This window comes from Pararge aegeria, chromosome 9, assembly GCF_905163445.1.
Source record: "Pararge aegeria chromosome 9, ilParAegt1.1, whole genome shotgun sequence".
In the NCBI taxonomy this organism is placed as follows: Eukaryota; Metazoa; Arthropoda; class Insecta; order Lepidoptera; family Nymphalidae; genus Pararge; species Pararge aegeria.
This window is the reverse complement of record NC_053188.1, coordinates 9887326-9915050: the sequence shown is the minus strand read 5'-3', so window position 1 is coordinate 9915050 and position 27725 is coordinate 9887326. Positions and strand designations below refer to the sequence as shown.

At 34.8% G+C, this 27725-nt stretch overlaps 2 protein-coding genes across 3 annotated transcripts in view; one reads left to right on the top strand and one right to left on the bottom strand.

The window, feature by feature from the left end:
• The window catches only part of LOC120626523 (putative carbonic anhydrase 3), a 34747-nt gene extending 11687 nt beyond the window's left edge, over positions 1 to 23060 (top strand). For both annotated transcript variants that reach the window (XM_039894061.1, XM_039894060.1), the window contains exons 2-7: positions 13565 to 13612; positions 14221 to 14385; positions 16527 to 16665; positions 19515 to 19620; positions 21155 to 21382; positions 21939 to 23060. In XM_039894061.1, coding sequence (XP_039749995.1) covers positions 13565 to 13612; positions 14221 to 14385; positions 16527 to 16665; positions 19515 to 19620; positions 21155 to 21382; positions 21939 to 22211 — 959 coding nt within the window. In that variant the 3' untranslated portion in view covers positions 22212 to 23060. The remainder of the gene's footprint in view (positions 1 to 13564; positions 13613 to 14220; positions 14386 to 16526; positions 16666 to 19514; positions 19621 to 21154; positions 21383 to 21938) is intronic.
• A 589-nt stretch (positions 23061 to 23649) lies between these two features.
• Positions 23650 to 26957, bottom strand: LOC120626307 (coiled-coil domain-containing protein 12). The gene is made up of 3 exons (XM_039893775.1): positions 26645 to 26957; positions 25989 to 26109; positions 23650 to 23936 (listed from the first exon to the last, which is right to left on the bottom strand). Exons 1-3 carry the CDS (start codon positions 26791 to 26793, stop codon positions 23724 to 23726), a joined length of 483 nt encoding a protein of 160 aa, XP_039749709.1. The 5' UTR covers positions 26794 to 26957; the 3' UTR covers positions 23650 to 23723.
• Between the last annotated feature and the right edge of the window lie 768 nt (positions 26958 to 27725).

Here is a 27725-nt window from a genome sequence, read left to right as displayed (position 1 = left end):
TTGTCATTTAATAATAAGTATAAAAAAATGGCTTCAAGGATTAGGATATACTGAAAAGTAATTTACTGAGCGTACGGGAGGGATCAATGGGTAAGGTACACGCAAGGCCAAATAGATATACCTAAATAAAATAATTCTCAGTTCTATAATTGCAAGATATGAGTTTAATATAAAAATTGTTTGAAAATAATAATTCACATTGTTAAGTTATTATTTTCTGTGTTTTTGAGGATTTTAAGATAGGAATAGGACTGGCCATAAAACTGCACATTACTAGTTTTATAGGAAGTTGTTAAAACACTAATGTTAGTCTCGGCTCGGTTTTAAACTTACATACGTTTATTCTAGATCCCTATTAGGTATACAATACAACAGTTTTATCAAATGGGTAAGTATTTTGTATTTACATAGGTAATAAGCTAGGTAACGTGCCTACGTAAGGTAATAAAATATGTCATTATTTTTTGTTTTTCATCTTGTAGATAGAATTTTTTTTTCTATATTGTGTAGGTAAATATGTACGTAGGGTGTGATTAATATCTTCACCGGATACCTTCCTGATAAACCTTCCTAAATACATTCCTAAATATCGTGGAATAATAGATAACAGTTTTTTTGCGAAAATACTGAAGTACGATTGTAAAGGAATAGGAATATAGAAACCAACGCCCGAATATAATGGATAATACATTTAATCAACATCTTTAGAAAACATTGAATTTAGCATTCCTTTTTCTACTCTTCCCTGTAGGATAGGTACTTATTATCAAATTCAATCTGGCATATGAAGATTATTATATTATTAATTTTTAATAACAACCCCTTGAAACCTAACGTGAATATTTTAACTTCTAATCTTACCTACCATCTAACAAAACTAAAAAATTTGCTAATGCGAAATTTTTCTTGCTTTTAAACTATCTGCGGCTTTGAAATCGTCCTAGGTTTTTCGCAAGAACTATAAGTCCAATTATTCTACGATGTGATATATAAAACACGTTATTTACGGGAAATCACTATGGACAATCGGTGGTTATGTCGTGAATTATGAAGTGCTTTGTTCGATAAAGCCAGCCTAGTTGCGGTGGGTAGTGGGAACTGTCTGCTATTTTATTTAAAACGGCCTCATGTCCGTGCATGATAAAGTGGACTGTAAAATTCATGTTTTTTGCTTAACTCAAGATTAATTACGGTAATCATTAGGTTGTGATAGCGATAGTGGAATAGCTTCCACGATTGGAATACCGTTGAAATAGCGTTGAGTATTGGAGAGGAGCTCAGTGTTTGAAAATGAATTGTATGAAATGATAAATTAAATATTCATGTGAAACATCTAAGGCTCACACGCAATATTATTGTCAATATTTTTGATCAATACTTCAGTCCTTCAGTACACCACGCCTACTGGCAATATCATTGACAAAATTTAGATTATTTTCATTATATTTATCGCGGTATAGCGCGGTGTGACTTATGTGGCTGGTCATAGCTTTTGTTATTATTATATATATAATTATTTAATTTTTGCATTTTTTTCTATGCATTTTAATTTCTATTTTTCACATCAGTAAGTGGTGTCCAGACAACTTAATTATATTTCTTGTTCCACGGTTGGGACAAAAGTTGGGTTTTTTAAAATACTTCAATGATATAAGATGTTTGTCTGCCTCCTTCGTTTTTTGAGTAGGGATAACGAGGTCATGGTTCTATTACGAAAATTCTCAGTATTATGAATAACTGAAAAAAATTGAACTATTTTATTAAGTTTTACATTATATACATTTGGACACATAAATTTAATATTGTTTTGTCAAAAAAAGTATAATGCTCCTCACCACCGTTTCTTAACCGCTATTCAATTCAAGAAGTGCATTAAAAACACCCTTTAAATCCCATTCCATTCTCCCATTAATTGAGGCTGAAACACCAAAGTTGGGAACCCTGGTATTAGTGTTATAGCAATTCTAGGAAATACCTACCAATTATAGAATAAGTAATACCGATGGCTCGTGTAAAGGGTGTGGCGTTCGACCTTAGGGTAGGTATTATTATCTACCCTGCTTAGGAAATAAGGGGTACTACTTTTACGATATAAAACCTCTATGTAAACTCCATATCTGTCTTGGTCTAAATATTATTACGAGGAAAACGTAGTTTATCTTCTATTTCATGAAACATTTATTACTGCCTTACTTACATAATATTTATTAGCAATTTTTAAATAATGAAGCTTATTCAAAATAATCTCCATTATAAACAATCCTTTAAATGTTGCGGCCAAGCTATTAAAGTTTGAAAGAAGCATTTGCTTCATGTAATTCACAACTGCACTGTTTTAGAGATTCCATGTTCCGTGTTCCATTCTAAAAGAGATTATAACTCCTAATCAAGCGATTTAAGTTCGGGATAGAACGGTCAGTCTTCAGATTCCAATGCAGTCAGAAACATTCAGACCAGTGTAGACCAAGCTTTAGAACCCTATGCCAAGCCCATTGAAGGGAGCATTTTTTGTAATTAACAGGTTTAACCATCTTCTTTGTGTTCTTAAAAATCATATCTAGACAGACCAGGGCCTATATTTGGTAATTATAACAAAAATAGTGTCACTTGTTTATACCCAACACGCCGCGCCGGTTGTATTGTAAGCTATACATTGAAAACACATTAGGTAGATCAGGGCTGTATCAACGTCTGTCAGGTATATAAAAAAATGAAAAAAAAAATATTCTCTATGTAAAAATTTATTTCTATATTTATATATTTTTTATATTTATATTCTTTTTGGGAGAACGAAAAGTCCTACCGTCATTTAATAAAAAATGGAGACCAAAATGCAAATCTTAGTACTTATACATTTAAAGCATATCTAGATAATCCTGTTAAAAATATTTGTGTTATTATTTAAATGATTTTATTTTGGTCACCATAGTTAGTTCATGTTTATATTTTTATTTTCGTGTAACTATGTATAGAAAGACTAAACTTAAGTTACCTTAGTTAAAACGTTAAATTAATGAATTGACTGATAGAGAGGCAATGAATTGATTTGCTACTACCTATTCAGATAACGAAAAAAAATCCTGCGCTGCTTCTTCTGGATATGTAAACGGGTTCGATTTATGCTATAAAATATTTTTCAAGTTTTTAAATATAAAATATAAATTATTATATAAGACACTAAAACAATACCTATTAAAATAATAATTAATAGTCGACTTACAAAAAGCACGTCAGTCCGAGATTTCATTACTTAAATTTAATTATCGGGCACGTACCTACATATCTACCTAGTTATTATAGCGAATATTCCATCCTTAATGCTGCAGAATTAACGAGATTTGTTTGTTAGTTGCATTAATATTACTTGTAGGTAGTAGGTTCTACGTAACTAGTAACCGCCTAATCAATTTGCAGACTCACACATAGTCTTTTTGTCCATGTACTCGTAGCAAAAAAATCTATGCAAAGGTACCTAAGTTATTTAACCACAGTTAGTAGCAGGTATCTTTGAGTTCATTCGATTGATTCTTCAACTTAAAAGGTAGATGAACCTATTTTACATATTTTATTACTTCATAGAATTCACGAGAATGTATTTTTTTGTATCTACTTATTCAATTGGCACCTAAAATTTATACCTAAAAAAAATTATACACAAAAACTTATTTTTTGCCTAGGAGTATCACAGCTTTTTATGCTCTTGAGCATAACAATGTTTGAAGGTAAAGAAAATGAAAAAAGAGAATTTCTATTCTAGTAGGTACAAAATATATGCGAAGAATTTCAGTACATAATTTCAGAAAACAAAAATTTGTTCTAGTTATTAAAGAGGCAATTACTTGAAAACCATGAAGTACTTAATACTTTTTATTTTTAGGTATCCAGGTTAATATAACTAAACGCGTTGCAACGAGACAAAAAGCTTGACTAGTAGTATTTCCCCAAGGAAATCCTTTCAGAATATTTATAATAAGTTACATAAATTTAGGCTTTTGGATAATCTTGAACACAACTTTATAATATTACAATAAAATTGCAAATACGCAATTCCGAAAAAAATATTATCTATTTATTGCTTTACAACTGTTGCCTGCGTTATTCGTCCGCGTTGAATACGGTTTTTTTCAAATCCTGTAGAAACCGTTTGTTTTCTTGGAATAAAAGTTACTCTTCTTTCTTTCAACTTAGTATGCATCAAGTCGGTTGGTAGGCATAAAATAAGGACAAACAAACAAAAACACACTTTCGCATTTTATAATATTAGTGTGGATGCAGAACCTACCTTATATTATTTTCTTTATTTCTCAAACATACCCCTTAAGTTCATCATTGCAAGAGAAGGCCGTTAGATACCAATTGAATAGTATTTGTATTGTCTATTGTTAGTAGTGTTAAGTAATTTTGGGTAATATCGTTTTAATTTTAAAACAATGTAAATAATAATTGTAAAATTTTTAAGGTCAAAGGGTGTAAAATGTTTAATATGATGACGAAGGTATCGTTGGACCAACGCTGCATAAGTTGCCAATACGAACAATTTTTATTGAATCGAGGTAATACAATCGATGAATTTCTATATGACAAGGTTGCTTAAAAGCAGTCAGCTTTCATCTCACTTAAGATACGAGTATCTAATAATCGCTACTACTATTGTACATATGAAAGTGTGCCTGTTTGTTCGCTTTTTTTGCGGACATATGGTACTTTTTATCCAGAGACAATATAGGGATCCTCCGTTTTTTTAAATCCAAATTTAACGCGGACGAAGTCGCGGGCAACAGCTAATACTATAAGTTTCATCATCATCATATCAACCCATTACCGGCCTACTACAGGGCACGGGTCTCCTTCCACAGTGAGAAAGGGTTAAAGGCCCTTTAAAAGTTACTAGACCACCACGATCCAGTCAGACATTACACAGTCAGTCCGGTCAGACATTAATTGAGAACATTATGCAGAACACTCAGAAATAAAGGTTTCATTACGATGTTTCCTTCACCGTTGAAGCAAGTGATTTTGTAATTGCTTAAAACGCACTTAACTTAAATAAGTTAGAGGTGCGCGATGGGATCCGAATTTAGCTCCCCGAAAGTGAAGTTGAAGTACTACGCACTGGGCCCCCCTTCTGTAAAGTAGAGTTTAACTGTCTAATAATTTTAGGATCAACTTTGAGTTATTGCCATTGTACCATTCCTGTATCACCAACATATTGTGTGATCACTAAACCGACCAAGTTTAGACCAACCCACATTATTGCATATCTAAATCCCTTATGATTAAGCAGGCAGCAGCCCGTGCCCTGTGGGACCTTAATTGGATAAAAATTATGATGGTGATGCAAAGATTGCATGTTTATCTGCCTCCCGCTATTTATTACCCACTATATTGATAACGAACCCAGGGAAAGATTGTTCAAAAATTACCTTAATTTATAGAGTTATGTATGTTAACGAAATTATGGATTATTTTATACTGCGGTAATGCGTTGATTACTGGTTTGTTTACCGCCAGTTGTTTTTCACAATATTGTGAGGGGTCTCATCAACGCAAGATAGTTTCAAGTTAAAAACTTCTTTTAAGTATCATAGAGCCACTAGCTATTGCCCGCCATATCCACATTTTTTACATGAACTCTCGCGTTTAATTTTCCCTGGATAAAAACCACCCTAGTCTAGTCTAGATAAAAAGTATCCTAGTCTCAAGGATGCTCTATCTCAATGCAAAATTTAACAAAGATCGGTGTAGCTGTAAAGCTATTTATAGGTAACGAAGATTAAATTCCGTTGGGACGGTATTTTTATCTCAAGAATGCAAGCTAAGGATGCAATGCCATAAATCTCTTGCTCTGTGAAAAAGAAAAACAAATCTCATTTATGGGAACTCACATTATTCCGGAGTAAAAGTAGCCTATGTGCTATTCCAGACTATATTCTATCTCTGTGCTAAATTTAATTCATATCTGTTAGCAGTTACGGCGTGATTGAGTTATAAACATCCATCCAAGCTTTCGCATTTATAATAAGTATTACTTAGTTAAGATGAACAGTATAAAAATAAATTATTGAGAGATCACAGATCACACTTTTTATCAGTGAAAGCAATAAGATCCTTGAGTCCAACCATCAGGTGAGATTGCAGCCAAGGGCTAACTAAAAGAGGAATAAAAAAACTTTACCACGAAAATTGAAAAACGGGTGACGCATACAATCATTCCTAAACCGCAAAAAAATAAATCAAAATTAAGATTGGAACGTCAGCAACATTAGGTCAGGTAGGTAAGTAAGGGATCTACTTTTTACTTTAGAGGCATTGTACCTAACCAGAAAATGACTCGTCGAATCCATTTTTTGTAAAATCGATATAAAATGCCTACCGTAGTGTCTATTCCAGTTACTTCATGGTCGAAAATCATTTAACATCTATTTGAACTGTGGTTAGTAACTGTGTGTTGTGTGCCCCGGGTGGCACCGTGACACTGCGATCATCGTTGGTGTCATTTCAAGATTACAATTACCGTCAAGTGTAGGTTTGGTGTATTATTTTGACGTAAAAACCGCAAGAGACAAAAGTTTCTGCGTTACAAAATAACGTCAGATTTAACCGCTAATAACTACGAGACTAACGCATTATCTATGGTTTAGTTGTCGACGGATGGAGCAGATGTGGACGATATTTGCCGTATACCAGTAGGTTTGCCTGTGCCATCTTTGGATTAATACGCCCAGGCCGTAGGTCAACAAAGTTTCAAACAGTTTACCATATACTGCAGACAACACGTTTGCCCAGCGTAACGTGGTGATTATGGGCAAACCCTGCGGGTAGGAGAGGCCTTTAGTCTAACAGTAGACTTATGAACTGTATTTTTTTTATTTATTTATTTATTACCAAAGATTTAAATTAACATGAAAAAGGATAGGACGCACAAGGACATCACAAGTACGCATCTTCGGGACTGTAGTATTTCATATGATACGGAACCTTCAGAGTATAAGTTAAACTCACACTTCGGTATATTTGGTTAAACTAATTACTTTGGTATTTTCTCATGCCTGCCAGATTTTAAAATAATTGAATAATATTTCTTACATTGAGAATAATTATTTGGTAGACGTGCATAATGTGTTACGTGGGTTCCTACCAAATAGTTATGCGGTCATTGGCAACTACAGAAGGTCAGATTAAAGTAAATTACTCCAATTATATTATTTATATCAATGAACTTGATAAGCTAGACAAAAACTTAATGGCACAATTTGTCAACTAAGAGTCATTTGTTAAGACTTAGTGAACCTCAAATCGTGTAACCGTGAATAATTAACGGCGGGTTCTGTTTGGAAAACAGTTTGTGAAATAATTTGTATCAAACACGAAATGATAAAACCCATAATCTTTGTTTTTTTTAAATACCAATGTTTCGAAATGCTTTGGCCATTAAGGTTGTACTTACTTATATAGAGTAACCTGATTCAGTTATGATTATGACTTAGTCTGCAGTTTCATCATTGTTTCCAGTTTAGGCTATATTTGGCAATAGAAACCAGCAAAGATGTTTTCTAAAACGCATTGGATTGCAACATATTTTACTTTTTTAAGTTAAGTATGGCTATATTTTTGAAGCTTACTTTAATTATTTAATGATATTCATGCTAATAACTTTAAACAAAACTTATAAAGCAAAAACGCACACTTTAGGTGGGTTCGTAGGTAAATCTTCCTACATTCTATGAAAATAAGAGTATCGGTTTATATAGCCAGGAAATAATGGCTGCATTTGGTTAATAAGCCAAAAGATAGCTACGTTATATGCTAGCTAGATATAGTTGCATGGGTAGTATAGGAAAACTTGCGACATATTTTCATCCAAAATCCCTCAGTGCTTTAAGACCGAAGTCTAAAATCAATGCGTATCGCCAGGGACGACTTATGGCTCCGAAACGCGGTGTTGTTATCGGAAGGCACGCAAAGTGATGGAGATGCTCAGTTTATCTCTGCGTGTTTTTATCAAAAACTATATGTGCCCTGCGGCCTCGCCCGCGTAAATTACGGGATGCAGCGTAGGTACTGCTTCATAGTCTACACCTACCTCAATTAATCAAATACCTAACGTAAAGTTTATTCAAACGTACTTTAAGTGCCAGTTAATGGATGGGTGCCCTTTTTTGGAAGTTTCTATCACTAATCACGAACTATCACTAACAGAGAAAGGTAGAATCGAAATAGCTTAATGTCCATAGTTCGGAGAACAAATGGATGCTGTGGTTCCATGGGGCTGGACTGTCGACCCTTTTTTTGTATGCGTGGGGAAATTCCCATGGATGTTATGTCAGACTCTTACTGACTAAAACCAGACCCTGTTCCTTCTAATCGCCTGAAGCAAAACCACGGGAACGCTTTAGCATACATCCGCGATTCTGCCAGCGGGTGTGTGCCAAAACGTACCCACAAAGTGTCATACGGTTCTGTGCAGTTAGGCCTTTACATATTTATTTTAGTACAGTAGGTACATTACTAAGTACAGCTTCATTTTGCAAATGATACTTATCCATAATGTACTTACTTACCTATGTTCCAACCACAGATTTTTTGTTTTCATCAGCCTTGTGCGTCACTTCTAGTAAGTACTTCTGAGAGTCAAAGACTTTTTACCATGTAAAAAATTGAGTACCTTGAATTACGAGTTGTAAACCAAAGCACATTGGGAATAAGTTTTTACTATTAAGTACCAACTATTCAGAACGTATTATGTCACGTATAAATTACTTACGAATAAGTTTTTAGTATTAAGTAGATACCTACTATTCAAAACATATTATGTCACGTATAAATTACATTGATAAAGTTTTGTAAACTGTCATTGATAAGATTTGTTAGGTACGCTGATCACGTTCAATATACAAAAATGATCGTAAATCGTGAGCTAATTACGTTTGCAACGGTTTGGTCACTAACACCTGGGACCCGATTCAGTGATACCGTTATTACAGTAACATAGTCAGTCATCAGACAGTCGATTGTTGGGATGATCATAAGGAAGCCTAATTTGTAAAAGTAGATTTTTTTGTGACCATGCTTTTTTCTGACGCCAAGCAGCGTCAGCAATGCTGTCTTTCAGACAGAAATGCAGACTGGAAGACAGCATTGCTGTCTTATTATTTATATATTATATTACTTATATATTTATATGGATACTTAAAACACGAATGAAAGACGACATATAATCATTATGAAAGATATGATATTAATATAGTTATACTCTGCGAAAATTGAAATAAATGTCATTCAATATTCACAGAGTATATCAACAATTCACTGAACAATACTGTCCAGCCGTAATGGAAAAGACCCCATTGAGCATTGCTGCTCAAGAGGGCGTTAAATGACGACAATGATAGCGGTATAGGTACCGCTTCGTGCAACAGGGTTATAGGAAGGAACCACAAACAATTTGTTTTTTCGTGGACGAAGGTTATTATCTTTTGGGCACGTATACAACACAGCTGGTCATGAAGATCTGGAGCATCGAGAAATTAATGAAATTATGTTTTAAGGTTCTAGATTGATTTGATACAGCATATTATTACTAAAGCATAACATCCTCTTATTATGTAATACCTACTGCTGTTATTTTTTATAAAATAATTTCAATTTTCCGGTATTACGCTGAACACAAAGGGACATGTCATGCCTTGTATTACGCGATACACACGGGCGCTTGGATGGAAACAGTATAACAAAATAATGATGATGGCTGCAATCATAAGCATTGCAGCAATAAATAGCAAAAGGTATAGGTACCAAGATGAATTCGACGTAGAAACATGAAGGCAATATCTAGAAAACGCACAAACCCGAGGAATTTATCTGCGCAAAATTTCTGCCCCGTTGTCCCGTGCCAATGATGAACTGTGCAAACAATTTAATAAAAATATTCAATTACCTCGGCTTGAAATGCTCAAGTCTTTTTTGTTTTACTACCAGTCGCAATGATATCTGGTGTGTATCTGGTGTGTTGACCCACGAATCTTAAACGTGGTCGCTTACTATATGCTTCATAAGAAGGCTCAGATTCACTCAGCTGGCCGTGGAGATAGCTATTCTGAGAGTATCTCTAAATAAACAAATCAGAAATGGGGAGATCCGTAGAAGAACCTGCCGAGTCGCCAAGCTTAAGTGGCAATGGGCGGGGCACATAGCTCGGAGAACCGATGGACTTTGGGGTCCTAAGGTTCTGGAATGGCGACCCCGCACCGGGAAACGCAGCGTTGGCCTACAAAAGACCCATGTCCATCAGTGAACGTCCTTCGGTTGAAGTGATGATAATGACTTCGACTTATTTGAAGTAATTTTGAAAAATCCATCCATTTTTCTTATTCCTACCTAACGTAACTGGAAAAGTTTTATTATTTGCAAAATCATCCTGCCTGTGATAAGTCTAGTTTGGAGTTATTTTTATATTTACAAAATACTATATCTTCTAATTATACTATAACTTTGTAGATTATAATATTTAAACTACCCACATTATAAGAATCTAAACAGTTTTTTTATTAAAGTTATCTTCTTTTTACGGTACCCTGTCCTTAATCACGTTAACTTTGGAAACCGCTGTTCTAAACCGCGGCACATATATTTAGGTACAACCAAACTATAAGATTTGGTGCCATGCACTTTTCCGCGGCCAGTTCATCTTCTACCTGCCGCTACAAACACTGTTTATTAGATGTTTGTAACTATCTACAGTAAGTATACCTTTATACAAACATAAGTATACCTTTACTTAGAGTTAGAAACTGTAACCAAAGTAGGTTCCGTTGATGACTGTCACCTGTTTATTTTTAAGCGACTGGCAGTAAAACAAAAAACAATCGATGGGAAATCTATTATTGACTGTACCTAATATCTATTAGGTATGCAATTGTGGAGGGTTAAATCGGTGAGGTTACAACGGTACAGCGTGAAATAAAAAGACCATTATAAACCGCAAGGTTACGCACCGTTAAAGAGGACTTTCTAAATAACAAACACAATATTATTATTGCCAAAATCTATGTCGATGCTATTAGTATACCAGGATTAGGTTGCCTTCATTTAGTAGGTGTATTAGTTAGTTAAGGTTTTGTATTATGACGAAGCATAAATATGAAGCGTGTTCTAGGGTTATTCTTAAACCTAAATGTGATTCTCTAAACCTCTAGCTTTAACTGTAATAATACCGTTCAGTAGGAAGTGTAAGATTGAAAATCTTAAGCCGCCCAAGCTGAACAACATAAGTATCCCATTCTCGGAGGAGGTCAAATACCTGGGAGTTATACTTGCCAAGAAAATGACCTGGAACTCCCACATAGATGGCGTACTTAAAAAAGCAAAATCAGCCCTGGGGATTTGCGGTCGGCTAGCGGGGAACAGATGTTGCATGAAACCCAAGATAACCTTCTGGCTCTACACAGCCATTGTGAGGCCTATTGTGTCTTATGCTTCCGTGGTTTGGAGTAGTAAGACGACGCAGGTAAATACCCAAAACAAGCTAAGCAGTCTAAAACGCTCAGCCTGCTTGCTCATAACAGGAGCCATGAGCACCACCCCTGGTGCTGCTCTGGATACATTGCTGAATCTCCCTCCTCTTCACCTACATGTTAAGAAGGAGGCGAAGGCTTGCATGTATAGGCTCACCAGCCAGGGTGTGGTAAACTGGCTCTCACGAGAACTGAGACATCTTCATACCTTAGTTCTTGGGATACCTGTTTTGGGGATGCCAACGGACTCAATAACTCCAAAACTTAACTTCCTCAGGCATATACTGTGGAAATTCCAAATCGTATTGACTGGCTTGAAAACCGGATCACCTGGAAACCGGGGTGCCTTAAGTGGTACACAGACGGCTCCAAGTCGGGTAGTAACGTAGGATGCGGAATATGTGAAGAGACTACCAGGGTAGGGCTTCAACGTAACCTGGGTGTCTACGCCTCCATATTCCAAGCAGAGGTCTTCGCAATAATTGAATGTGCGGAAACCTGTCTGCTAAAGGACTTCAAAAACAAAACTATTTATATCCATTCGGATAGTCAGGCAGCACTTTCTGCTCTATCTTCTGAGGTTCTAAACTCAAAGCTGGTAGAAAACTGCAGACAATTCCTGAATACCCTGGCACTAACCAACAGGATCATTCTACGTTGGGTTCCTGGCCATAAGGGGATCATCGGTAACGAAATGGCCGATGAACTTGCAAAAACAGGCGCTTTGGTGAAGCAAATTGGCCCTGAGCCGGTCTGCGGAATACCCAAAAGCCTGGCGCAACTCACCCTACAAACCTATTGCAATTACCACACACTCATTCGCTGGAGACAACTCCAAGGAATGAACCATTCTCGAGTGCTAAGTAAGTGCCCTTTTGTTGAATGGTCTTACCATTCAACAAAAGGGCCTGACATAGCTAAACGAGTCGCGAAGCTGGGACGACAGACGGCATCAATCGAGTCGAAGGAAACCGTAAGACCTATGTCCAACAGTGGGCGTCTGTTGGTTGACATCTTTAAGGCCAAACTATAAAAGAGCCAGGTGAAGCAACCTAGGTCCATATCGGCCGTTAAGTAAGGCGAAGCATAGGAACTTTCAAATTCATGTAACCAGAAAAGTAACGAAGTCTATGGAGCAACTATGCGAATAATTGTAGGTATATCATGGTTTTGCTAGTAAGCTAATGGACATTTGTTAAAGGATTATTTTTGTTTCGCAGCTCTACATAGAGTCGATTTTAAAATCGATGTATTTATATGTTATGGTAAGGGCTTCGGGCCGAGTTTGATCCCGGCTCGCACCTTTGACTTTTAAAGTTATGTGATGGCCCTTGTCCTTAATAGAAAGGCGCAAGAAGTCTTACAATCAGCGCTTGGCCGCGTGGTGGATTACCTGAGCTAAAAACCGAAGTCCTTATCATTCTCAAAGGAGATTACGGATTAATAATACTTCTTATTTAAATCTCTTTTACAGATTTTATAGGTATAATAAATTATTTCAGAAATAGAAATATGTATAAAACATTGATGTAATACAACCTAATTAAGGTTTGTTTTTGCGATAGAAACAATGATTTTATAATTATAGTCATAATTATTTGTTTTTACCTGGTTTTTGCGTTAAACTCGTATGTAAAAAGTGCAGAAAAACTTCGACCCTTGGGTAAATATGTATGTATAATAAGCCACTGATATGAGCGGAAATTCAGCATTTGGTAACTCCGCGCCTTAAAAATTATGACCAAGCTCTAAGAATGAACGTTCTTACTTCTAAACTCTTTAGCAAATGCATAATATGAAGATGATGTTTGAACTGAACTGTTTGACCTTATTATTTATCACGAGAAACACCTTTCTATAAAAGATGTAAATAAATCTTCACAAAATCAGAACCGATTATGATGATTTCATACTGGTGTAATCCTTAATTAAATTACTATTAACTGTCGCTGCTCGATTCCTGGATCGGGAGACTTACGATTTTACCAGTAGAAAAAAACAAATGGAACTCGCTTTAATAATTTTGTCTTATATGTTATTTTTTTTTACAGCGCCCGAGCTCGCCCAAGGTGAAGATTTTGGCTATGATGGCGAAATAGGTAAGCTTGCTATTTTATTTTGATTCTGTAGTTAATTCACTAAACAAAAAAGGCACTAGTTCGTGGAAAGGCTTACAAAATCATCCCTAACCAACAGTGGAAACTCGTAGGTTTAAACGAGGACGAATCTTATGTAGACTAAATATTATGTATATAATGTAGATAGGCATAGGTAGATATGTCATGGTAATTATGTAAAAAAGATAAATTATTTATTATGTCTCAGTTAAAATGGTAGGCATAAGGGTAAGAAATAAGAATACAGTTTCCCGTGACTGAGAAAATGTAACAAGAACGGGCAGAAACGTCCGGTGTCATCTACTTCGATTAGAAATCCGTCTGCCCAGCGTAGTTTATGAGCAAACTCTTTCTTTAAAATAGGCAGATATGTTTTTAAGTAGTACCTAAAATATTTATACCAACACATGTGTTGGTACTGTGAATTGTCTGACATTAGACGGAAACACTCACTACCTTAAGATTTTTGAGCGGCTTGGGAATTCGAAACTAGGACCCCGTAATACGTAGACGAACATACTAACCACTACACCAGCAAGGCATTTAACTTAAACAAAACATATTATTATATAAATAAAACATATTTCCAGGTCCAACATATTGGGGCGACAGATACAGCGAGTGCAGAGGCAAACATCAAAGTCCAATTAACATAAACATATTGCGCGTAAAGAAAGTCGCGCTGCCTGACATCGCATTCATCGGCTTTGACGACCCCATTGATGACGTACATGTAACCAACAATGGACATACAGGTAACATTCGACGCGTACATTAATTCTCTGTTAGCATATATTACAAACCTGGGTGGTTTTCTGATGCTAGCTATAAGTATTTTTTATTTTTTTGGAAACTTTATGTAATAAATAAATAAAAAAAAACCTAATTCAAATAGTATATATCATAAGCAATCATTAAATCAACAAGGATTTATCTACGGCAATCGAGATACTAACATTTTTCAACCGACTTAAAAAAGGAGGAGATTCTCAATTCGACTATATTTTTTTGTATATTTGTAACGCGATTACTCCTCTTTTTTGCTTGGTATGTCATACCTCAGAGGTGGTCCCGTTTTAGTTTAATGAAGATACTGGAGAAATCGACGGACTCTTCAATATAGGTAGGTGTATAGCGAATTGAGTACATTGTAATGTAACTTGAGCATTGTCTTTCGAAAAGCAGCATTTGTCACATGAAACTGATGATTTAGACCACGAATGGCCACCGGAACTGTACAATTATAAATGTTCCACGGTTTGTGCTTCCTTTATGGTATATAGCAGTTAAGCAATGTATGCTCTTCATAACAAAGGAGTTGAAGTTGAAGTGCCGGGAGAACTACTCAACTAGGTATTAACGCTTCGGCTAGCGGCTTAGGGAAAAGCAATATTTTGTAAAAGGTTATGAGTACTTGAACTGTTGGTATTTTAACTTAGATATATAAGTAATTATAAACCACTAAAAAACAAGGAAAAAAACAGACTTTCTAAAACAACAAAAAAACATATAATAAATATTTTCTGCATTTTTAAGTCGGTGCCAAGTAATCATATTATCATACAGTTAATTGCAATTTGTAATTGTCTTAATTGAGCTGTGCTTTACATAGTACATATATAGGTAGATACATTTAGCTGAAATAGTAGAGCTTTTTGTTTTTTTTCCCCAACTCCGGGCTGGTACTTAACTACTACCACCATTACTATACCATAATTTCTGAACCCGAAGAATCAAACCAAGGACTTTGAGACCCTTACTCGAAGTTCGAACATGCTAACCTAACCGAGAGAGAGAAAACTACACTAGGTCCATCTATTCGTATCACTTTTTTTAAACGTGATACAATACAGGCAAAGGTATACGTATAATGCCAAATTTTTCATCGAATTTGTAATAATTTTGTAAGTCATTTATTTTAAGTAGTTTCTATTTTATGCCATCAATATTTTAATGGTGCTATATTCAAGCAAACTCAAATATAATAATAAGTTACCTATTAGATTTAAGAACCAGCTAAAGGAAAGTCTCGTGACAATTAGTGTTCCGTATAAGTATTATACGGATGTCACAAGACGTTGAAAGAAAACGGTTAAATTATTCGAAAGCCTTAATTAAAAACACACCTACCTACTTAACTTTTTGTGGGCAGCATAACACATAGTTTGTTTGTAAAGTCTGTACTGCAAATTTCTAAAATACAAGACCACTTAGCGGAGTCATTTATTTTTCCGAGTAGGTACTACATAATACTTGACTATTAGGGACATAAACCTAGAACAACGCTATTCGCTTACAGATTCGGGGATAAGGGAGAGGGAATTATTGACATTATGTTAGGTAAATTCAAAACATCCTGCTTAAGAAGAAAATAAAATTATAAATCTATTTTAGAATATGCAATTCGAACCATTTCATAACATGCTACACGCTAATCAGGCAATAAATACAGTAATAAGATCAAGCTAGACATTATAGCAATCTTAACCCCTATTTCTGCTAATTGCCAACGGGTTTCAGCTTTTGTATGCCAACGGGTTCAAATTATGAATTTTCAAATTTTCCTTTTAATTGTGTCCGAATATTTCTCAATATACCTTTGCTAATATCGAGTATCGAAAGTATATTAATATTAATATACTTTCGATACTCATCTTTAACTTTGCTACCCAAACTTTATACTATATATCTATATATAGACTAGCGGCCCTCGCGACTTCGTCCGCGTATGTGTCAATCGAGAAGCTAGAATAGATGTAATGTTATCATCATAAACATCGTGGCTAGCTATGTACCTACTTTACCTTACCTTTGAACTATCGTTTAAATTTTACGAATCGCAATTCATACAAAACGAATAATTTTTTTTGTAATAATTGTCCTAATGTCATTCCAGTTTTAATCGAAGTAGAGAACGAGCCTCATCCCCGAGTGAGTGGAGGCCCTCTCGATGGCAGCTACGTGTTCAGCCAGATGCATTTCCACTGGGGAGACAACGATACTTTTGGCTCGGAGGACAAAATTAACCATAGAAGGTAAGACAAAAAACACAAACATTTAATCATAGATTTATACTGATACTAGCGACCCGAATGAAGTTATTTTCGGCGTTACTTTTAGTTGCTTAATTTCTCTTAGAAAAAACTTGGTTAGGCTTTATTTAGGTATAAACCACCTGTAAAACCGAATGGTGAAACCGCATTAAAAACCATTTCGTGGTTTAGAAGGAGATAGACGCGGTAAGCGATTTTGTTTTATACTGTGTACGGATACCGTATAGATTGCATAGCATAGATATATTGACAAAGCACAGTTATAACCGCGATTTTACAAGCGAAATATCTGCTTTTCTGGTATAAAGTACCCACATGCCTAGAATACCCTAGGAAAAAAGTTCCGAATAAAAACGGTTGGCTCGCCTGTGGTAAAAACTAGTCAACTTCTGGCAAGGTACAAGCTCCCAAAGTTCCGTGAAAATCTTTTCAGCCGTCGATTAAGCGAAAATTAGGATAAACAAACCGATTGATAACATTTTGATATACACGCTTGGATTATGTACCTATTCTATGGCTCAAATAAACATATGAACTAAATTTTATTAAGAGGCAGTAAGTATTATATCAAAATTAAAGTTCAATTAAATTTTTTTGTACCTAAAGACTGATAAAAATCTATGCTTAAAACCCGTCATCTGACGCAAAGCGCGTATAATCGAATCTAAAGCGAAGGCTACACCAAAGCGTCTAACCAGGATACGCGGTGGTGTACCAATTTACGTCCAATCACGAAACGCGGCTTTGAGCCTTGAGATTGGTCACAAGCAGGACGCAAATTTGCACTGCAACTGCACGTAGGAGGCAGCAGGCTGAACGCGTTGGCTTGACTAGATGATTTGCTCAAACGAGCGCGATTCTTGATCGGTCTTGCGTAGCAGGCAAACTATCCACTACCGCAAACGTACGACCTCCCTAGCGCAACGATGAGCGCTGTGAATTTAAGTAGCAGGTCCCTGGTTGGATTCCTGGCAGGGGCAAATTGGGAATTTATAATTTCTGTATTTTCTCTGGTCTGGCCGGTTGGCCGTAGTTACTTACCGTAGTTACACTTAGTAGTACCGACGAAGACGTGCCACTAAGCGATTAGGTGTTCCGGTGCGATGTCGCGTAGAAACAGAATAGAGGGTATGACTACCATACTGCCTAACAGGACCGCATCCTCACTCACTAGGTGCGACTGTAGTCAAGGGCTATCTGGTAGGAAAAAAAAGTAGTTCCGATCATACTTTGGTTTGTTCTAATAGGTACACAATAAACAGTGGAATGTCTCTGGCCATCATGACTTACCATCAATACTAATTGTAGTGGGCTAATTTGTAGTGAAATAAAGATATATGCATATTCATAAATCCGGTATTTTTTTTCGTGTTTTGCTACGCAAGAAGCATTGAGTTAATTATAAATGCAACTTTTTGTTCAGGAAAAAAATGCATGGCTCATAAGCGTCCATAAGGGATACATTTAAGGTGTTATTCTGTTATCATTAGTCGTTTAGCTTTTAGCTACGAGTATGTGCAAGGGAAGTTAACTAAGTGCATTTAAGAACAGTTTATAATGTTAAGAGAGCTGTTTTATTGTGTGTACATACCTTCAAAAAACTATGCTAATTTAAATTGCGTATTTGCGCGGTTTTGTTGGCTAAGCGACGAAATGCATAGGTGTGTTCATAATTTCGTGCTTATTTCACACCCACACAACTTTCATTTTTTTTTTATTAAGGTAGCTTAGAATGTGAATTAGTGCAATTGTATTCCCGGCCTAAGACTTAGCAGTTGTCGTACCTTTTGATATTCAAACGAGATAATCTATATGTAACTTTATGTTTTCATGTTCAACAAAATAAAATTAAAAGAAACGTGTAGCTTATAGTTATGAAGGTACGTGAATGTTTTAAATTTTTTTAACCTAATGCTTTAATAATTAAAGTTCAATAAACATGTATCAAATTAAAAATAAATAACTGGTTATGTTAATAATAAAATAATCCAGATCCATATTTTATGTTTTCTTTAACTAATTAGCATAGCATTGTGTTCGGACCGCGAATGTAGTTTTTTACAAAGGTTTTGCATGTTTTGTATACTACCTACCTATAATTCGTTGTACGCGTTAAGACTTCCGTCTTGATAGTCTTAACGCAGGTAATTTATAATTGGCCTTGTCTCAGATAAGTCTTTCTGGTACTAGATGAGAATGTACAAAATGTAGTATATTGTTTTGCTAGACAGACAAATAAATAAAACTGGAGTGTTTATCTCAGATTTCAAAATAAGTACGAATAGCTGTATCTTATCATGATTAAGAGAACATAACTAACACAAAAAAAAAACTGCAACACACTGTTTTGCGTAACAACGTGTGTTGTGTGTTTGTCCGGCTGAATCGAGTTTGACGGATATTTCAGAAATATGCAGAAAGTGATGTAGGCTTCTCCGAAATCCACAGGGTATTAACATTTACAAAGTAGTTACATAGTTTGTCTTAGGATTTAGGTATTAGGTAGGTATTAAATATTAGTATTATGACGTGTTATGACGTGTACACGAGACTCCCGCTATGAAACTAAAATCTAGATAGGTACCTTCTACTATTCTTACAACAGCTGTGCAATGAGGTTTAAAGGTTGAACATTTTCTAAGTTAAATACATTAAAATATGAAACGAATTGTGCCACTTAAGTTAGGCACCAACCTCTTGTCAATCTACTCATGTCCTTTTTATTGGTAAGTTTGTGAGGGGAAATGTTTATTGTAAGGAGTTAGTTGACCGCGTCAGAGGTCGTTGGCATCCGCTAGGTAAATAATTAAATTAATCCAACGTATTTACAGTTTCCCAATGGAGTTGCACATGGTATTTTACAAGGAAGATTACAAGTCAATCCAACAAGCTGTGAAACATTCGGATGGACTAACGGTGCTTGCCTTCTTTTACGAGGTAGGCCATAAACAATTTACAAATAAAAACATCTTTCAGTAAATAGGTACCTAATTAATTAAATAAATAGTTAAATAGATCTCTTTGAAAAGTGGACGATATTATGAAAAGTAAACTAAACACGTTTTGAGGTGTTTAGTTACCTACTTATTTACTAATAATTTAATATTGTCCTTCCTATTCTAAGAGTAAAATCTATAAAAACAAGTAGATATACAGTATGGAGACGCTTATGCCAGTTTTCACTAAATCTAGACATCGCCTTAATCGATTGCCTACTGATTCAGGCTATGTCGATAGAAAAAAAACTTTTCACCAACTCTTAGGAGTCACTTATTTAAACATTGCCTTGTTCCTCGGGCGGTGAAAACGGGTATTAGTAACTTATTCAATTAATCAATATTGTCTTGTCTATCTAAGAGTGGAGGTTTAGAATGACAAAAATACACTTAAGGGTGTGTTAAAAAAAAACCACGTAAGGCTTATTTACCTACTTATTTAATAATTTAATATTGTCCTGTCCTATTATATGATGGGAGCTATGAAGAATAGCAGAGCAGGGATCCATACGCTAAAGGTTTTCTAAATTGCTTAGTTATTTATTTAGTAATATAAATGCCCTGTCTATTGTTAGAAACAACAAAAACTTAAGGCTGGGCGAGACAGTTGCCCGGTTCGACCCTTGGCTTAATCTAAACACCGTTTTCAATTATTTATAAGTTAATTTAAAATCTTTTTTTAAGTAGGCATCCTTTCCTAACCGGGGTCGAGCTGGATTTAAATATAAGCATACAATATGTGTAAAATTTCATCCAGTAGTACCTATGTGCGTTAATGCGTAGCAAACCAAAAAAAACTTGCAGATACATTAATAATTTTATATCTATATTAGGAAGTACGATGGTATAAAATTATCTGCAGCGTTAATTACACAACTCTTTTGTAGGTATGTCACGGCCTAGGTATATCTGGAAAATGCACTGTCATGTTAGCTTATCACCTATTGGTTACCTACCACTCGAATATAAATGCAGTCTAACACATCACACACAGATACGAGTGGGATAGGTAGGTAGATACTATTTCTCTACTTTACAAATAGGCCAACTACTTCCTACCTACGTAATTGAATTCCTTTTGATAAATGAACTGTGAGAACGGCAAAGACAGATAGCCTTATTAAATATATAGTTTTAGTGTTATTATTCAATCTAGGATGGATAGGCAGGTGGTAGGTGGTAGGTAGGTACTTACCTACTGGTTTAAAATGCACTTAAGTTTGAGGATCTTTTCTATTCTTTTCTTTTCTGTTCTGTTCTATTCTATTCTATTATATTCTGTTCTATTCTTTTCCGTTTTTTTCTATTCTGTTCTGTTATGTTCCTGTCCTGCTCTGGGGATCTAACTCGGTCCACTTGAAAGGGAAGCCGAAGCCCTTACTGCTAAGTGCTAGGCTATAACCGTATCTTTTATGAACGTTACACTTTTCAAGCTAAAATTCTAACTTATGTAATTCTTGTATCCTTACTTACAGTTAGACCGTCACAAGCACCCTGCCTACGACGATATGACCTCAGCGCTCGAGAATGTGACAGAGCCTCACTCCAGCGTGGTGATGAGCAATCCCTTCTCTTTCTTGAACATCCTCCCCTTGGACCTGACTCGGTACTTCACTTACAGAGGCTCCTTGACTACACCACCTTGCTCTGAAGTAGTAATATGGCTAGATTTTGAACAGCCTATAAGGCTGGCACATGATCAGGTAAGTTGCGTTATTTCGGGGAGTACCTTTGTACCTACTAAGACTATGTAGTCCTAGAGTCGATCCATAATTCACTGAAGAAACAGTACGCTATAATGGTCAAATTGAAACTACCATCAAGTAGGTGCTAGGATATAGTTCACCTATAAGAGGTATAGAACCTAGATATACTACAACAAATAAAGTTATTATATGTCTAGGTAGATATATAATAACTTTTTTTTGTGAATCGCTGCTAATGCTTAAAATATTTTCAAAAATCAATAAATATTAAAAGTGTTCTTTCCGTTAAACTATTTTATTTATTTCTAGTTTGTAAAGGAGCTCAAAATATAATCACTAAGTATACGGTTTATGTATCGCTTCTAAATACAGTTCTTTTATACAAACCTCCTCGTCAGCTATACCCCAATTTAAAAAATATTCAGGGATAAAAATAAATAAAGTTTGGTGTACGTTTTGTGAATATGATCCACTATTAATAAAAATCAATCCAATAACTTCAGATCCCATAATTAACCCCTACTGTCAACGTGAGGTCCTTTTTGTTTTGTAGATCGAGGCGTTCAGGGAGCTGCGATCGGCGAATGGAAAAATAACGCACAACTTCCGACCAATACAGCCAATCGGTGACCGCGTAGTATTTTATAACGTCGACAACAAGTATTTTGCCTATAATGAAATTGACGATCCTGACGAGGAGAGCTCCGGTCATACTAGAAAACAGAGAAACAACGGTAGCAACACGCTTAGGTTAAGCATTTTCATCTACATAAGTTCACTATCGGCTTTAGTCATGAATATAGCTTTTTTGGGTGTAATGTATTAACGTTATTATAAAATAGCTCGTTTAAATGATTAGACCATTAAACGTTAAGCACGTTGCTTGCACCATTAATTGTGTTGACAAGTCTAGTTACAGAACATTTAAATATCGATGAAGTAATTATGAAATGCTTTATGCTTGGAATAAAAAGATATTTAAATTAATGTCAACAAACGTTGATTGTACGTTAAAATAATTGTCCTTTTTTTTCTCACAACGTAAATGGCGTCACAAAGTTTGTTTACATAAATTAAGGGGTCGTTAATGCGTATACCCCGAGAAGCACAAGAGGGGTATGAGTTTAACAAACTGTCACAACCATAACCTGCAAAGTAAGCATGCTTCCGTCTTCTAGTTTTAGCCGAACGCTTTTCGGTTCGCAACTCGTGAATTTTCGCGCGATCAAATTCCCGTGACAAAGATATAACTTCTCAATGGGCATAAAACGACGGATGCGATGCTTTTAACGCGTATCTAGGTAAGTTACAAAAATAAAAGTACATTAATGTTGGCGTGCGCTAAGGTAATTAACAAAACGTGAACATTCTTGAGATGTTTTTCATTTACTTAAGTATCAAATGCATCTCATGATGTTGGTTTATATTTTATTACATACCTATAAAGCTAACTAACCTTAATTATTTTAACTGTACATTCTATATGCACATTCTGTAAAAAGTAATTTAATAGCTAATTTAAATGTACCTAATATTTAATTTTATCTATAGATAGATTCTCAACACGGTAGGCAATTGGTAAGATATTAATGTATTGAATTAATTATATTTATTTATAAATGGGAGATGTGTTATAATGATGCATAAAGTAAAATGAATAAAAGTACTGAGCTGTGATATGTAATAATTATTTTTTTAAGTTTTAGTAAATAAACTAGAAATATTGCAATTTTCTTATTTTTCTATTATTTTTTCCCCCCACCACATCAATCTATGGATTTTATTTAATAAGTATGAAAAAAACGACTTTTCTATAGCTATTAGTCACACAAATGCAAAAATGCATTTTAGTTAAAATGTTTGTAATAAATATTATATAAAGACGATTATTTTTCAATCTTGTATTTAAGCATAGGCTATATATAACTCACAAAAAGATTATTTAAAAGAAAATAAAAACAGCCTTTTTTATGATTTTGTGTGCTATGTGAATTGTATTTTAATGCAATAACATTTACATTATGTCTTGCTTATAAAAGCATCATCAACATCACTATCAACCCATAAACAATCCACTACAAGGCACAGGTCTCTTCTCAGAAAGAGGAGGGTTTAGGCCACAGTCCACAACAATAAAAAAGTGCAGATTGGTAGACTCCACATCACACACCTTTGAGAACATAACACAAGTTTTTCGTATGGTTTCCTCACTATGTTTTCCTTCACCAATGTTAAAAGCATACAACTTAAATAAAATAACAATATAATATCAAAAAATAAAAGCACATTTATTTCTACAATAGACTTATACCTAACTCCATAAATTACAGTATTTATTTTAATCTTCATCTGCAGGTCTGTTTTGATTCATGGTCACCATAGCGCTTAGGTTTTCTTCATTGCCATGTCTGAGCCTCTCCCATATTAATTCAGCTATGGCTTTTTGTGTTCTTCTCTCAAGTTTTTCCAGTTTCTTAGATACATCTCTTTTCAGATCCCAGTCAGGCTTTCGAGGTGCAAGACTTGAAATGTCTAAGTCTTGTAGGACCACCTGCAATTGTGACATTAAATTATTAATTTTTATTTGAATGAGTCTGTTAAAATGCACAAAAAGGGATTAAAAATGGCCCAGGAACAAGAAGAGTTTGTCTAGGTATTAATTTATAGTTCATAAACTTCTGCACAATAACCTACACTGTACTTATAAAATTAAAAGTTTACTTTGTTTAGTTTGGGGGGAGTGTGGTGATGCCTGAGAGTTCCCCATATCAAGCACAAATCTGCACTTGGCCAGCATGCTTAAAAAAAAATGTCTAAGTAAGAATAACACTGACATACCATACTTTCATTAATAAATGTATGTCTATACTAAGTTCTATGTAAAACAAGTTATTAACATCTGTTATGTGGCTCAATAAGTTGTTTAACATAGGCTAGTCACTAGGATATGAACTGTAATACAATTATTTAATTAATAAAGATATTTTTAAAACTAAACAAAAAACTGACTGAGGGTTCCTGGTTCCAGGTTGTACCCTGGAAAGATATGTCAAAATTCAAAATTCAAAATTCATTTATTTCAAGTAGGCCTAATACAAGCACTTTTGAAACGTCAAGTCTGTCCGTGTGTAGTGACTCTACCACCGGTTCGGAAGGCAGATTCTACCGAGAAGAAGCCGGCAATAAACTCAGCAGTTGCTCTTTTCCAATATTAACAATTTACCTTTTTTATTTTAAAATTCATTTTTCTATCTTGCGAGAGATGAAAGCGGAGCCGGATGCTTCCAAGCAACCTCGTCATTAAGAAACTCATCAATTGTATAATAACCTCGCTGTAATAAATGTGTTTTAACACATTCTTTAAACTTATGCATTGGTAGGTCCAAAATTACCTTAAGAATCATATTATAAAAGCGTATACTCAATCCCACAAATGACTTCTGCACCTTTCGCAGACGATATGCAGATGTCACTAATTTATGACCATTTCTTGTAAGTCGACTGTTTATATCCACTTTTTGTTTATAAAGACTAATATGTTGTCTTACAAATACTATATTGTTATAAATGTATTGTGAGGCTACCGTAAGTATACCAATTTCTTTAAATTTTTCACGGAGGGATTCACGTGATTTAAGTTTATATATTGACCGTACAGCTCTTTTCTGCAATATGAATTTAGTTTCAATATCAGCAGCTTTGCCCCATAATAAGATCCCGTAAGACATCACACTATGAAAGTACGCGAAGTAAACAAGTCTTGCTGTTTCTACGTCAGTAATCTGTCTAATTTTCCTGACGGCGTAGGCAGCCGAGCTTAGTTTACCTGCTAGTGTATCTATATGAAGCTTACAATCCAAGGTCATGCCCAGAAAAACTGTGGAATCTTCCATTTTTAGTGATTCTCCATTTATTATTATATTTTTATTAACTTTCTTTACATTTGGTAAAATAAATTCCACACACTTAGTTTTTTTTGCATTTAAAAGTAAATTATTGTCTGTAAACCAGTGCGACACATGCGACATAGCACGGCTTACATCGTCAGAGTTGTATAATTATGATTAACTAGCTGAACCGTGCCCACTTTGTCATAAACTTTATTTATTACCAAATTTATTATTTAGTACCAAAATATACTATCTATACTTCATTTGTAACTTAAGATAAGCCAACATATATTATTTCTTAATAATCTATTATGACCATAACAAAACTAAATAAATTATTCTCCTTAACCAGTCGGCCAATTAAAAGTATTTTGTTTCAAACAATATGACCAATTAACAAGAACTAACAATTTAATTCTATTTAATATAAAAAAAACTACTTTTTGTTACTTAAATATAAATGTTATACAAATACTGTCACTAACTTTCAACACTAATCAATTCATATGACATTCCCAGTAAATGGTGAGTTTTCAAAATCAGTTCAGTAGATCCAGAGAATACGGCCTACAATATCTCAAATTCCCAAACTTTACCTCCTTATGAATAGTAATAGTATAGATTAAATTTCTCGACTATGCAATCTACAATGAAAAAAGTTATAGTATTTACAGGATTTAGAGTAATGTGCAACATTTTTTATATACAAATACCTTTTCTTTTCCAGCTTCAACTAAATCTTTAACTTCTTCTTCAACTAAAGATGGTGTGCCATCCGATAGCTTCTCTTTTTGTAAGTTTTCATCTTGTGGCTGATAGCTTCTAAATTTTGGCCTGAAACATAGGAATATGATTGTTTATAAATTTTCTTTTTAATAGCATACTGCTACAAGAAAATATTATTTGAGATGTAATGGGTATTTATATGGCTAGAATGACTTGATTTCCCAATATTTATCAGCCATCAATGTATACACACAAAGCTGTGATGGGCTGCTGGAGTGTGTGCGTTGGGGTTGCACTTCTCTACTTTATGAAAAAAAAAAAAAAAAAAAAGGAAAAGAAGAGCTTGTCAGTTATAAGTATTGATTAACTTATCATGTTTATTCATAAAGATATAACAATAAAGCTGAAACTGAATAATAAGGAATTACTGGCACCAAACAGCTCTACAAAACTTTATATCTCTCTATAAGAAAACTTTTGCCTAACAGTGTAAACAATAAGTTTACAATAATTGTTATATTGTGCTGTACTGTTGACAAACCTCATTTCTACCTGTATATATATTCATTCATAATGACCTTATCTCAGCTGTGAGACAAAGATAGGATGAGGATGATGATGAAATATTTTCTTATTAACTCACTTTGGAAGTACGACAAAATCTTTAGATGTGGTTTCTACAGCATCTTCGTGGTTGGATGGTTTTCGTTTGAGATTTTTAAGCCTCTCTTTTCTTTTTAGGGCCTGTTCTTCTAAATTTCCAACTCCCTCCATCGTGTCTAAAATTACCATAATAATAATAAAAAACGAACGAGTCCGTTGATAATTTGTATAATGTCAACAGAAGAAGTAAGAGTTTTATTCCGAAAGAAGATTGGTTGATTTACGAATTTTAGGGTAATTATTTAAGTTCATTTTTAGATACAACACACAACCGACAACGTAAACAACACAGACCATTAACCATTTGTAATTCTTATTTCTTCTTTCCCGTAGGGAAAAGGCAAAGGTATGTCACCATACAGCCAGCTCAGCACAGATCAGTCTAAACAACCAAATAAAGATAGGACTTATATATAACCCGTTACACACAGATTTATAAGACAACCACAGATGAGATACTAGAAGACAATTCCCCAAGTCTGTAGTCAAGAAAAAAAATAGATTGTCTCTGCTTTTCGTTCATTTTTCTTATGGAGGGTAGAGGTAAGGAGAGTCATCTTATATGGGAGAAAAGTTGAAAAAGTGTCCAGTTGTTGCGCTAAATAACAGTTCATAAATCCTCCACAATGGCGCTGGTGGATGCACAGGGTATGGTATGTTTGTAGCAATCGTAGATGAATTGAAGTATGCCGAGTTAAAAAATTTAATGTCATTATCGACTAAAGTAGTTAATTATTAAGAATTTCAACAACTTACGTTGTACAAAATATTGTGGTAAATATAACCTTACTTCCTTGTATCTCCATACTTCCTTGTTTATTTTTCAAGCCTACTCTAACAACATTTATATTTGGCGCTTCTTTTAAGAGTTACCCTGATGCAAATGTGGCGCCATCCTAATTTAATACATTGTGACGACACTTTTTCATATACACAGATGACCCTCCATAATTTTTCTTTTGTAACTGTCAACTAATGGAACTACTGTGAAAAGTCAGCATCAAATATCGCCCATTATTGGGTGCGCGAAATAAAGCCAAAATGAACTAAAACAAAACCTA

Excerpts from the sequence above, each read along its gene's own strand:
- LOC120626307 (XM_039893775.1), bottom strand. The coding sequence starts at position 26,793 with ATGGTAATTTTAGACACGATGGAGGGAGTTGGAAATTTAGAAGAACAG. Across the intron at positions 26,110-26,644 it reads GATTTTGTCGTACTTCCAAA|GCCAAAATTTAGAAGCTATC; the intron begins GTGAGTTAATAA and ends CCTATGTTTCAG. Across the intron at positions 23,937-25,988 it reads TTGAAGCTGGAAAAGAAAAG|GTGGTCCTACAAGACTTAGA; the intron begins GTATTTGTATAT and ends TCACAATTGCAG.